General features: G+C 36.4%; 1 protein-coding gene across 4 annotated transcripts in view; it reads left to right on the top strand.

Moving 5' to 3' along the window:
• Positions 1-14,526, top strand: part of LOC123559392 (zinc finger protein 32-like) — a 124,041-nt gene extending 109,515 nt beyond the window's left edge. Inside the window, exons 2-7 of one of the 4 annotated variants that reach the window (XM_053552747.1) lie at positions 1,542-2,821; positions 3,969-4,503; positions 8,383-8,515; positions 10,852-11,019; positions 13,305-13,676; positions 13,719-14,526. In XM_053552747.1, the coding sequence (XP_053408722.1) occupies positions 4,000-4,503; positions 8,383-8,515; positions 10,852-11,019; positions 13,305-13,676; positions 13,719-13,780 (1,239 nt within the window). In that variant the 5' untranslated portion in view covers positions 1,542-2,821; positions 3,969-3,999 and the 3' untranslated portion in view covers positions 13,781-14,526. The other 3 variants (XM_045351152.2, XM_045351154.2, XM_045351153.2) reach the window with 3 other exon arrangements.
• Positions 14,527-14,905: the final 379 nt, after the last annotated feature.

Raw genomic sequence — 14,905 nt, 5'->3', positions numbered from 1 at the left:
TTACAACATGGAAGACATGTGTGAAGTTTCAACCCAGTATCTGCATTAGTTTAAAAAATAACTTGCATGCAAAACTTTAACCCCAAAAAGGGGTCTGACTCAAGTAAGAGTTATGAGGCTTGTGATGTGTTGATATGACCTTATTCTACAGACCCGAAGAAATGTGTGAAGTTTTAACCAAACATCTGCATTAGTTTGGATATACTAACTTGTATGTAAAAATTAAAACTGCATTTTTTAAGTCCAAAAGAGGCATAATTTTGTCAAAATACATATAAGAGTAATGGGACTTGATCATCTGTGGCTAGTTAATGACCTTAAAAAGTAAAAATAGGTTTCAAAGCAATATGTCTATAAATGAGACCCATAATTTACATTAGATTCTATCAAGAGTTATCTAATTTGATTATTTTGGTAGGTCTGATGAGTGGAAAAAGTTGTTTGAAGTTTCAAATTCAATATCATCTTTGGTCATTGAGATAAAGCCTTGATAGTAATTGCACTAAAAAGTTAACAAGTCTTCCAATGACGGTCAGAGACCACCAATTCAAAAAAGTACAGGGGACTTATTGGGAATGAGGTAAGTGTATACCTGGGAATAAGGTAACGTCTGTGCGTTCTGATTGGTCAGTCATGTAAACAAACCCAGGAAGAGATTATTTTTTCAAAATTGATATTTTTCACTGCATTTACAGTATTTTATTATACATTTTGACAAAATTTGCTACATTTTATGTGTATTGAAAAAAAGTTTTATCAAACGAATTTCTCCCGCCATGCCAACGATGTAAACAGGGGGTCATCTCATTCACACGAAAATTACTTAAATAAAGTATCACTATTCATATGTTTTTCGTCCGATATTTTGGTAGAACCAAGATAGTTCTTGAAAACTATGTAGTTAGATATACATGTTTCGATGTATGGAAGGCCGTACACGCCATAATGTTATAATGTAAGTCTATGGGAAAACAATTGGTGGTCTCTACCCTGACGCCATGTTTATTTAAGTGTTAATGCATTCGGATACGATCACCCGCCTTTCCCAGCTTCACGAGGTGGGTAGAATTCGGGTGACACAACTACTATCGAGTTATACTCGAGTAATACCCAGGGTGACTCGGGTTAGCTCGAGTATGTATGCCGAACGCGCCCAAACATTTCAGTTATGTCCCTTAGTTTTAACACGCCATTTGCACAGAAGAAGAAAGCCACCGAGAAAAGTGATAATTTTATGGAGATTATTCTGTCTGTCTGTCTTCAACATATATGATTCTGATGCTTATTTAGAATCAGCATAATGAAAGCTTGAGCTTGACAGTTTCTATTTAACATAAAGGGTGGACATTGCACTGTCGGAAAAACACAAAATTGACAAAAGATTATCAGGTCTAGGACATAGGGATCCGTCACGTGCTATGATAGAGGGGAAAAAATTAAGATAGAGGGGATTTTTTTGTTTAAAATGTTTCTTAGATGAAAATTCAAGAACTTATATGTGAAAAAAAAATCATCCATAAATAACATAAATATAAACAAAGAGCTATAAAATAAATAGATTGGCAACTTGAAAGGCATATAGAGCAAATCTCGCCAACCTCCCGTGACAAAAGAACGAGATCTCGTTACCGGAAGTGGCGCTTTCTCCACGCGCCATTTTGTATGCGAAAGCAATTATTCATCGGTAAAATAATTATCACCGTATGACCACACTTCTTTCGATGGCAAAAAAACCCTGTACTTCGTGTCTTAAGACCATTTCTCATTAAACTAATTTTGTTTAAGAAGCTAACATGTATTTTAAATGTAGTTTTAAAGGTACAAATTGTAACTGCATGCTCGCCGATGTTTGTTTTTAGTAAGATAACGCCGAATCACGCTCTGACACGAGCTCACGCAAGATTAAGGCAGTTGCCATTCTGTGTATTTTATACTTCTTTGATATAAACAAGGGGTGGAACTGCTACCCCCCTTCCCCCTTTACAACCCCCAAAACCCTTATGCATATTAAGTGTATTCTAAAACCTATTAAACATCATTAAAACATCATAACTATTGACAAAAGTCAATTATATGGACCAGCAAATTTTTTATACTCTTTAAAAAATGCTAATTACTATAGTGTTATTTCTAGAGCTCAAAAAGGGCAGGGTGCTGCCAAAAAGGGGCAGGGTGCTGTTTTAACAGGAAAGTTACCGTTGTTGTGTTTCGATGTTAATAGTTATGTATTCATTACATTTATGATTACTGTACACTTATCAAAGAATAAAGTGGTAAAAGGAATTTAAGGCTTACATGAAGAAATCTTACAGGGCACTTTTCACGTGCTCGGTAATCAGCTGGCCGCTTACGGGCAGTACATTAATTGGCGCCATTTTGACAGTACACAGGATCTTTATTAATTAGTTTTAACACTTCACTGATTCTCGTTGCCTGTGTGCACTCGCCGTGACGTAATTTGCTTATAAAAAATCGGCCAGGCATGTCTACAGGATAAAGGGCGGAATTTAGCAGAAGATCAAAGGTAGGAGGGCACATTTTAAGGGCAGCGTGGTGGCAGTTAAAAAGGGCAGGGCAGGGCGCCCCGCTGCTTCGCTCTAGAAATAACACTATACTATTAAAAATTTATTAAATTCATGATCGTGTTTTTCTTGCGAAAAAAGGATTATACATCCTTCTGTTTCCCAAATCCTGATACGTCCCTCTATCTATTATTTGGTGAACATGCGCAGTTGCGCACTGGTAATTACTACCGGGGGTGGTTTCAGCCAATCATTGTTCGTCATTATTTGGCAAGCCGAATTGAAACTTCAAACAACATGTAAGCAAGGTGCTTGGTTACGATGGATAAAGGCGATATTCCATGATAGCTATTAATAAAGATTTCGATGTTTAGAGATTGATAAAGATTTATTCCTGTAATTCCATGTTAAGAGATTTACATCAAGAATTTTCTTTCTTAGTAGATATTGATATTGGAAAGGACGCTTCACGCTTTTCACGGACGATTTTGATTGGTTTGCTACTATTTATCGCGAAACGACGCTGATTGGCTGAAACGTTTTACCTGTAATGTAACCAAACCACAGATATTTGTGAAATGTGCTAGAGGTTCATCCGGGGAACCATGGTAGACCTCTGGTATGCCAGAATGCCAGTCACTTGCAACGAAATCATCACCGGTTTTTGATAGATAAATGAAAGTTTCATCCCTGCAAATGTCATTTTCAGTATTCATTATTCACATTGATTACCGGACCTCTAGACAGCTCTACACAATTACCAGACCCCTAGCCACTGCCTTTTTCTGCTTAAAAACAGGGGTCGATTTTTGGCTACTTCTGACACAGTTCTAAAATGGCCTCTTCATAGTAAAAAAAATGACCATTTTTGTAAATTCCGTTCCAGATTCTGTATACCAGGTTATATTCTCTCTAGCTATCTTCAGGCAAATGTAATATTATATGGGCTATAGTAAAATGGCGCTAAAATTTGCATCAGAACTACTCTTTATCAGAGTAACCCATACTTGCATCAGTACAACAATTTTTACCATAACAATCAATTTCTCGTAGAACATTGTTCCATTTAACTTTTTCCCCTCTCTTTTAAGTGTGACAACAAGATTATCTGCCAGGACGGATGTTTTGCAATTGCGCAGAATGAAAGTTCTGTTTAGATTCAGTGGGTCACAAGCGAAAAATTTGATGATAAAATTTGATGACAAATTATAATTCGCCAGTCTAACAACAAGAATATTTTTAAAAAATACTGTTTTAAAAATACAAATACTCTTCATAGTTAAAAAAATAGCTTCAAAACATAAAAGCTCCGTTTCATCGGGATGGATCCAGAACCATAGAAAACTTCAATGCAGAACAGTTCAAATGCAAAATATTTGAATCTGTAGTATAAAATTGTTTTCCATAAATTTAGTCAATATTGCGCTTTTTATTTCACAATTTTAGGAAAACGACCCTAAAATCAGAGCAGTAAAGAATGGAAGAAGTGCCTGAAGAAGAACTTGAAGAAAGTCACTTTGAACAAGTAATAGTGAAACAAGAAGTGGTAGATGAAGGATATATGGTTGCAGTGACTGATAAAGAAGTATGCAACACTGTTGAACATGTAACTGACATTAGTAGCATAGCCAGATCAACTTTTTTGTCAGGTAATAATGACTTTGCTATTGCTAAGTCAGATCTAGACACTGAGACTCCTGCGGAAAATGTAAAACATGAAATAGAAATAGAAAAAACTGTTAGTGTTAAGACTGAACCAGATGTGAATGAGTCAAATGAAACTCTATTGAATACTGCTGTAAATGTTTCATTGACTGATGGTAAGATAGAAGAGGAACAATTAATTGAAAAGGATGTTGAAGAAGAGTTGCATGATGATGCAAGTACAGCATACTGGGATCTTTTCAAAGACAGTGCTGAGAAGGAAGACCAGTGGACTGTGCAGGAAAAGAAGGGATACATGTGTGAAATATGTAAAAAGGTAAAAAAAACTTCTTTTTTTTATTAGCTCGACTATTCGAAGAATAGTCTAGCTATTCTACTCACCCTGGCGTCGGCGTCACACCTTGGTTAAGTTTTTGCATGCAAGTACATACAGCTATCATTTAAAGGCATATAGCTTTGAAACTTATTTATTCTTTTTCTAGGTCAATTACCAACCTCTCTGGGTCAAGTCCCATAACTCTGACATGTATTTTGAGCAAATTATGCCCCCTTTTGGACTTAGAAAATTTTGGTTAAGTTTTACATGCAAGTTACTATCTCCAAAACTAATACAGATATTGAATTGAAACTTCACATGTGTCTTCGGGGTTATAAAACTAGTTGATAGCACCAAGTCCCATAACTCTGACCTTCATTTTGGCCAAATTATGCCCCCTTTTGGACTTAGAAAATTCTGGTTAAAGTTTTGCGTGCAAGTACATACAGCTATTACTAAAAGGCATATAGATTTGAAACTTATTTTTTCTTTTTCTAGGTCAATTACCTACCTCACTGGGTCAAGTCCCATAACTCTGACACGTATTTTGGGCAAATTATACCCCCTTTTGGACTTAGAAAATTCTGGTTAAAGTTTTACATGCAAGTAACTATCTCCAAAACTACTACAGATATTAAATTGAAACTTCACATGTGTCTTCGGGGTTATAAAACTAGTTGATAGCACCAAGTCCCATAACTCTGACATGTATTTTGGGCAAATTATGCCCCCTTTTGGACTTAGAAAATCCTGGTTAAAAGTTTTGCATGCAAGTACATACAGCTATTACCAAAAGGCATATAGCTTTGAAACTTATTTATTCTTTTTCTAGGTCAATTACCAACCTCACTGGGTCAAGTTCCATAACTCTTAACATGTATTTTGAGCAAATTATGCCCCCTTTTGGACTTAGAAAATTCTGGTTAAAGTTTAACATGCAAGTTACTATCCCCAAAACTAATGCAGATATTGAATTGAAACTTAACATGCTTCTTCGGGGTTATAAAACTAGTTGATAGCATCAAGTCCCATAACTCTGATATGTATTTTGGTCAAATTATGTCCCCTTTCGAACTTAAAACTCTTTTGATATTTAACATTTTGGGTAATAATTTCCTGCTTCTGTGACAATATTTCGAATAGTCGAGCTTGGCTGTCTTACGGACAGCTCTTGTTTTTCATTGTTACCGTTTTGTTGTTGATTTGAATGTCATTGTAAATCTTTTACCTTGAGTTGAATAAAAATTCTCGTAAAGCATGGAGAAATTTATTACAGGTAAGTATTAGCTGCAAAGGAGGTTAAGTCATATTCATGGTAAATATATTATGTTGAACATTTGTTAAAACAGTACATACTAGTACCACACTCCAGTCCACAGTATCTTAAAGGTTTAGATTTAGACTTAACATGTTGAGTTTTACAAAATGATCTATTTTCTTTTTGATGTAACAGATAAATAAATGATTTTGCCTAAAATAGAATATTTATATGTTATATCATTATGACCGAACTGAAGAAATGATGCAATCCAAAATATTTAGGTCCAGTAAAAAGTTTTTTTTTCTTCTTAGTTAAATATATCTAGGTATGAATAGTTCTGCGCTGAAAAAAAAGTACAATAAAAAAATTGTACTGGTTTTAACATTTACCTTTTTAGTGATTTTTTGGCCGTTTTTGGGGCCAAACTTGGGCCCCATTCCCCTGTCCAAAAAGTATGTTGTTTTCCCCCCTATTTCTAAAAAAATCCCCTAAAAAAAACTCCTTTTTTTTTTTACATATCCCAACTAATAACACCATTTCTAGATGTACATGATAATGTAAGTTGTACCATTTAAAACATGAGACAATGTGCTTTTAAATCATTTTCTTTTTTAACATTGTTAATCATGACCAGCAGATGACCCCTATTGATTTTGAGGTTTGACTTTGACATTGGCTTACTCTGTCACAAGGCCTTATTGTCCGGGTATAATTCATCACTCCTGTGACAGCTTTTAAAAGTTTAGTTTGCATGGGTTTCGAGAGGGGAAACAAAGATATTTCTAAGGCTGCCCGTCATCTTTTTACTATTTAAAGGGCTCATGTTTCTTCTGTAAGAACTGTTGGTATGTAAGTCACAAATGTAAACTATTTGTCATTTCTAAGGAACACAAACTTTCTTTGTGTTAATGTACTCATGAAAAAGTAAGGGAGACTGTTGTCAGATTTTGACCTACCTTGCTGGACATGATTGCTTCTGCCTTTGCGACCAGTGTAGATCATGATCAGCCTGCACATCCATGCAGTCTGATCATGATCTGCAGTGTTTGCCATTCAGTCAGTGTCTTTTTGGTATTCACCCCTTTTATGTCTAAATTGAAAGATGGACCAGCCCATTTTAGAAATTTAACGGTAAGGGTTGATTACAATGGGAAGAACCAACTGTTCTGGTTTCTTCCTAACGCGAAAATGGGAAAAGTAAATAATAAAATATTGCCCGCTGAGAAAAAAAATGGGGGGGGTGGGGAACTGACTGTTGTACATGGATGTAAAACTAGGGAATTTACAATAAAATCCTCGTATCCAAAGGACGAAATCACCCTTTCGATATTGATTACAAAATTATTTTTTTTTATTTCATTATTACAATAATTTACATTGATAAATATCCATTTTAAAAAAGAAAAACAACTTATGTATCAAAAAACAGTAAAATGAATTTTGAAGATCTTGAAGTTTTGTCATTTTTTGGGAGTAGCAGTTCTAAGGGAGTTTGTCTATTCTAGATACAAGATAGGAGGGGAGATCCTTTCCCTTTTGCACACCATAATTTCATGTCACTATTCTTCCTGTCTTTTGATTAGCTTTTGATTTAACCCTTACCATGCCAGGCACCATTGATTCTGCCTTTGCGACCAGTGCAGATCATGATCAGCCTGCACATATGTGCAGTCTGATCAAGATCTGCACTGTTAGCCATTCAGTCAGTATCATTTTGGTAAGCATCCCTTTTAGCAGTTAATGGTACTGTCCAAATTGAAAGATGGACAAGTTTATTTTTGTATGCCCATCTGAAAAACATGACATATTTTGGGAAGCCCCTGGCGGGCAGGTGGCTGGGCTGGCGGCGTCCACAGACTGTCTGGATCATACCTTCATATCAGGGTCAAAGGTCAAATTCAAGAATGACTTTGTCCAGAGGATATCTTCTTCACGTATGGAAGGATTTTAATGTTACTTGTCGCAGTTGTTCACCATTATGAGACAGAGTGTCATGGCTAGAACCAGGTCCCCTAAGTCTAAGGTCAAGGTCACACTTAGAGATCTTAGAATGTTTATTTTTGGACCACTTTCCTGTGGTACAACATAGATTTTACTTTCAAATTTTAGCAGTATTTTAAAGTATCTCTACCTGGTAAGGAGTTTTTGTGTGGACTTAGAAAACAATAGAATTACAATAATTACTACACAACCACAGAATTAAAATTCTATTTGCATATACAGGTGCTAGTGTAAAGAAATTTGCTATGGCAGGCGTATGTGACATTTTGGCACTTGTAGAAATTTAGCAGGGTACAGACCTGGGGTCAATTACTTTAAAATGTAATTAATTAAATTTCAATTATATTGTGAAATGTCCAATTAAATTACAATTACCATTACATGAAATTTAGCAATGTAATTAATTTAATTACAATTACATTGCAAATTGTAATTAATTACATTCAATTACAATACCAAATGTGGTAACAAGTAAACAACCTAACATGCTTCTTACATGAACACTGTAGCAAAGTTCTTTACTATGTACCACATTATTATACATGATAATACACATATAAACTGATTTCAGTTATTATTGCCAGGGTAAGAGCTAATATGATATGCATATATTTCAGACGTTTACAAAAAAGAGTAGTTTAAGCAGTCATGAAATAACACATACTGAAGAGAAGCCGTTCAAATGCCAGTTCTGTGACAAAGGCTTCAATGTACGAAGTAATTTAAATGTTCACCTGAGAATACATACAGGTATGACTTCAATACCAGTCTTTGAAACCATTGTTGTGCCCACTAACGGGAATCGATTGAAACTTCATGCACTTGTTCACTGAGATAATCTGACATTCATTACACATGGTTCGTAACTCTACTATGCATTTTCCCAAAATTATGCCCCTTTTTCGACCTAACAACTTTTGGTTTAAGTTTTGTCTGTTAGCTTGTAGCTCAGTACCCACTTACGGGAATGGATTGAAACTTAAAACACTTGTTCACTGTGGTGAGCTGACATGCATTCTACAGGTTCCATAACTCTGTATTGCATTTTTACTAAATTATACACCTTTTATGTCCCCTTTCAAAGAAAGAGGGTTGTATTGTTTTACTGATGTCGGCAGATGACCTCTATTGATTTTGAGATCAGTAGGTCAAAGGTCAAGGTTACAGTGACCTGTAACAGTTAAATGGTTCCGGATGATAACTTGAGAATGCTTGGGCCTAGGATCACGAAACTTAATAGGGAGGTTGATGAAGGGAGTATGTTGGTTTTTTTAACCCACCTGAGCACAAAGTGCTCAGGGTGAGCTATTGCTCCATTGCTCTGTCCATCCGTCTTCCATCCATCCAGACTTTTCTTTAAACAGCATCTCCTCCTTAACCACTGGACCAGTTTGATGAAACTTTACAGGGATGTTCCTTGGATGGTCTTCTTTATATGTTGTTCAAAGAATTTAATTCTATACAGAACTCTGGTTGCCATGGCAACCGAAAGGAAAAACTTTAAAAATCTTTTTGTCCAAAATCTCATGTCCTAGGGCTTAGATATTTGGTGTGTAGCATCATCTAGTGGTCTTCTACCAAGATTGTTCAAATTATCCCCTAAGGGTCAAATATAGCTCTGCCCCAGGGGTCACATGGTTTATAAAGACTTCTATAAGAAAAAAACCCTCAAAAATCTTGTCCAAAACCACTGGGCCTAGGGCATCGATAATTGGTACATAGCATCATCTAGTGGTTCTTTACCAAGATTGTTCAAATTATCCCCCTAGGGTCAAATACGGTATATAGGTAGAAACTTTGAAAATCTTCTTATCCAAAACCACAGGGCCTAGGGCTTTGATATTTGGTATGTAGCATCATCTACCAAGATTATTCAAATTATCCCCCTAGGGTCATATATGGCCCAGGCCCCACCCCTGCCCTGGGGGCACATGATTTAAATAGACTAGAACAGGGAAAAACCTTTCAAAATATTCTTGTCTGAAACCATAAGGCAAAGAGCTTAGATATTTAGTATGTATTATGCTCTAGTGGTTCTATACCAAGATTTTTCAAATTATGATCCTGGGGTTAGTATAGGCCATGCCCAGGTGGTCCATTGTTTTACATTGACTTATTTGTTTTTGAAGCAGTGGCAAAGAAATACGGACCACAAGCATAATGTTTCATACAGATTTCAATATTCATTTTGAATTGTCTTAATCATGACCTACTGACCTACTTTCTTGTTTTTGAAGCAGCATAGAAATTTGGACCATGTTTATAACTTTTGATACTGATTTAGATACTCATCTTTGATATTCTTAACTCTGAACTACTGACCTACTGTTGTGTTTTAAAAGCTACTGCAAAGAAATTTTGACCACCAGTTTAATTTTTAAACAGATTTCAGTAGTTATCTTGAATAACATTTACCATGAGCTACTCATCTAGTTTTTGTTAGTGAAGCTTAAGCAGAGAAATTTGTTCAAGCAAGCAACCAAACTCAAGTAAGCGATATAGGGCCGTCATGGCCTTCTTGTTTGCTGATGTCGATCGGTCAGTTGGTCCATAGACCAGTTGGTTTCTGGATGATAACTCAAGAAGGCTTGGGTCTAAGATCATGGAAGTTGATGGGGAGGTTGGTCATGACCAGAAGATGACCTCTATTGATTTTGAGATCAGTAGGTCAGAGGTCAAGGTCACAGTGACCCAGAACAGTAGAACTTTTTTTGCAAAATAACTAGAAAATGCTTTGGTCTAAGATCACATTTGATATGGAGGTCACTTATGACTGGTAGATGACCCATAATTATTGATTTGATTTCAGTACATCAAATGTCCAGTGTACAGTGACAAAATAATTTCTGTTCCTTGTGCAGTTACTGAATGCATCAAGGGGGCATTTCATGTTCTATGAGCTCTTGTTCAACTTCTATATCAATTCAGTTGACAAGGCTGTTGAATAGTCCAGTTGCTGTCCTGCGACAGCTCTTGTTAAAGATAAAAAAATCACTATTTGACCATAACTGCTCATGTGACAGATAAAAAAACCAGAACAAGTCTATGTAACATAATATTTCTAGCACCGGACTTTTTTATTTCAGGTCAGCGGCCACATACATGTGAAATTTGTCAGAAAACATTTCGCCAGTCAGGGTCTTTGAGAACGCACGAGAGAATACACAAGGGAGAGAAACCTTACACATGCAACCTGTGTACACGATCCTTCAGAAGTAGTAGTGCTGTGATTATACATCAGAGGACACATACAGGTATAAATGAGCCGCGCCATGAGAAAACCAACACAGTGGCTTTGCGACCAGCATGGATCCAGACCAGCCTGCGCATCCACGCAGTCTGGTCAGGATCCATACTGTTCGCTTTCAAAGCCTATTGAAATTAGAGAAACTGTTAGCGAACAGCATGGATCCTGACCAGACCTCGCGGATGCGCAGGCTGGTCTGGATCCATGCTGGTCGCAAAGCCACTATGTTGGTTTTCTCATGGCATGGCTCAAATGTACATAGATTTTGTGTACATACAAAAATTAAATTGGCTTTATGTAATATTTGAATATTTAACCCTTAGCCTGCTTTTCTGAAGTGGACTGGTCCATTATTCAATTCGGGCAATACCGTTTATTATTCAAAGTGGTGTTCACTGGAAATTTACTGACTGAATAGCGAACAGTGCGGACCATGATCAGCCTGCACTTCTGTGCAGGCTGATCTTAATCTGCACTAGTCACCAAGGCAGAATCACTTGCTGCTAGCAGGCTAAAGTTTAAAAATTTGTCAAAAAGTACCATAAGATAGATTTTTGTGAAAGATATTTATTATGGCATATTTCGTATGCATTGCTTATGGCTCTGTACAGATTTTTTTACAGAATTTAATATACACACTTGTACATATAGGTAAACACATAAATTGTTTGTGACGAAAGTATTAAGAATACACATATTTTATTTCGGAAGAATGAGTCATAACGGCATCACTGTCAGCATTACTTTCTAGTTAAGGTGTTTTTTAGAGGGGTGGGGTGGGGCTCCGTGGCCGAGTGGTTAAGGTCGCTAACTTCAAATTACTTACCCCTCATCGATGTGGGTTCGAGCCTCACTTGGGGTGTGAATTCTTCATGTGAGGAAGCCATCCAGCTGGCTTACGGAAGATTGGTGGTTCTGCCCAGGTGCCTGTTCGTGATAAAATAGTGCGCAGAGGGGCGCTTGGGGTCTTCCTCCACCGTCAAAGCTGGAAAGTCGCCATATGACCTTTAATTGTGTTGGTGCAACATTAAACCCAACAAAATAAATAAATAAGGTTTTTTTGCAAGCTTCTTATATTCACTGTATCTTCTTTATTACTGCCTGCACTTCCTTAGTTGCTTGTATTTCTCCAGATTGTTTCTTAGTTCTTCTCCACTCCAAAATTACACATTCCTCCTACACACACAAAGGTAATGTAAAAAAAATATTTCTATTGCATACACTGTTTTCTTCCATTTTCACTTCTCTATTGGTAAACAGTTTCAAAAAGTCATGTGCGCTGTCATTCAGTTTTTTTTTTTATTAGTAAAGTGTATCTGCACCGCTTCTTAGATAGAAAACAAAGTCTTTCGTTGGAAGGATCACTACGAAGTCATTTCATACATATCTGAAACAGTTTGTTCTCATGGTGTTTGGGTATCCATTCAACTTGATGGGAAGGATCAGTATTAAAATTAGTTTTGATTTTCTCTACATGACCTAGGGGTTGTGGGCTTGAGCCCCACTGAGGTCACCGCTACACTTTACATGACACCAGAGTGGTCCGAACAAGTTAGAAGCTTTGTTCACAACAAAGCTAAGATAAATCGGCACGGAAGTAAAGTATGCACAACATCTGAATCTTTAGAAATACTAGCTGCACAAACCAGATTAAGGAAAGACTGTATTACAGTTTAATAATATTTGTACTTTTTTTCTTTGAAAACATACACTGTGATAGATTGTAAATGTCGTATGAATAATGAGGAAGTGAACAATGCTCAACACTGCTATTTATGATCTTTGCAAACCCATCTTGATTTCTGGTTTTCAATTATTATTCAAGGAAGTAGAGATAAGTCATTTGAGCCTTGCCATGAGAAAACCAACATAGTGGCATCTGCACAGTCTGGTCAGGATCTGTGCTGATCGTGTTCAAAGCCTATTGCAATTAGAGAAACTGTTAGCAAACAGCATGGATCCTGACCAGACTGCGCGGATGCGCAGGCTGGTCTGGATCCATGCTGGTCGCAAAGCCACTATGTTGGTTTTCTCATGGTGCGGCTCATTTGTCAGAAAGCAATTAATATATCTTTTGATTTATAAATGAACTTTATAGGTAAAAAACTGTGAATTTATATTGATATTTATTCGGGACTAATTTTTGTTGACTTTATGATTCCATCAGTCCAAATATACCGAAGATACAGAAATTTTCATTAATTTCATCTACAAAAAACTAAAACCCACAAAATTGAATCAGTATAGGATTAAACAATTTAATTAACTAGTACCCTTCTTGTTTTATTTCAGGAGAACGTCCCTTCCGATGTGACATATGCTCAAGGTCATTCACTACATCGACGAGTTTAAAAACGCACCGTATCACCCATTCCGGAACAATGCTGTATGACTGCCCTCTCTGTGGGCGGCAGTTTAATCGTAGAAACAACCTCAACGTTCACATTAAAAGGCATAATAAGAATCGCAAGTTCTCGTGTCCCCAGTGTAGCAATGGTTTTGTCATGAGAGCCCACCTTTCTGCGCACTTGAGGCGGGCCCATAAGATTAACATCCCTGCGGACCAGTTAAACCATTTCGAGGTCCTAGATGATGCAGATGATTGTAATGTTGAAACAGAGCAAAAACTTGAACTGGATGTAGAAATGAAAACCGAAAATGTGTGTGATGATTCATATGCACGTAATAATGAAAATGAAAACATAGGTGATGATTCAAATGCACGTAATAATGAAAATGAAGTTTTAGACATAAAAGATGAAAATTGAAAGTTAGATGTAGTAACAAAATTGAAAATGAGTACATTGTATGAAAGTTACAAAAATGCTTGTTGATAATCAGAACCTTGCCTAGTATTTAGAGTTTTCTTATCTTGCCATTATTGTCAGCTTGTAGATTGGGTGATATTCACGTAATATTTGCACATTTTTCCACTCGCGAATTCAAAATATTTGTGAGAATTAATCTTCATCATGTTGTTTACCGCAAATCTCACATTTTGCAAATTTTGTACACTGTGCACGAGGACGATAACCGTGTTATTGCTAAATAAAGCCTACATGAAAATGACCCAATCTGAATATAAAACTCTTGCCAATTGGATATTGTTTTTGCTTTTCATGTTTCTATGCAAGTAATCTGAATCATTTGCTATTGGTTTTTTGTCAAATACCTAACATTTTTTCATTCTTGTTTCTTCATTTCAATGTGGCGTACATCGCAAAGTTGAATAAACAGTTGTATTTTGCGTTAGGAAACGACATCTGCTGTATAGAAAATGTAGCAGCTTCGCCTACTACTGAATTTGAATCGGATGTTAAACACTTTTCAGTTCACACTCCTTTGTTATGATGTCTCACTATTTCAACTAGAAAATTCTTAGTTTCAATTTCATGACATCACAGATACTGACTTTAAACAGATAAAAGGATTTTATTCTCTCCTCAGTTATTGAGTGTTCTTGTCCTTTGTTGTAAACTTTTCCTTGGTGTAATAAAGTACAACAGAACTTTCAGTTTTCCCATGTTTACCAACAACATCCCAACTCCCAACTTTCAAAAGATTTTCAACCAAACTTAAGAACTGTAAAAGGAAGGTTCCTTTTTTGAACCAGCTAGATCTTTACTATTGTCAAGAGTTATGGCCTTTTGAGAAATTAGTAATTGTACCTAATTTTATCATTAGGCTAGTGTAACTCGATAGCTACTTGCTTCTTAGTCCATGGACACAGAGCTAAACAAATGTCAACTTAAGGCCGCCAGAGCTAAAATAGAAAGAAGTTTAAACAGCTTCTCATGAATTGACAGATGGATCTTCAATCACAAAAACTGGTTTAAATTCATAATATGCCCAACTTGACAGCAACTTTATAATTGGGCAGCTGGATCTAAAAA

Source organism: Mercenaria mercenaria, chromosome 10, assembly GCF_021730395.1.
Source record: "Mercenaria mercenaria strain notata chromosome 10, MADL_Memer_1, whole genome shotgun sequence".
NCBI classification, from domain to species: domain Eukaryota; kingdom Metazoa; phylum Mollusca; class Bivalvia; order Venerida; family Veneridae; genus Mercenaria; species Mercenaria mercenaria.
Note: the sequence above shows the minus strand (reverse complement) of the source record. Positions and strands in the feature narration are given on the sequence as shown.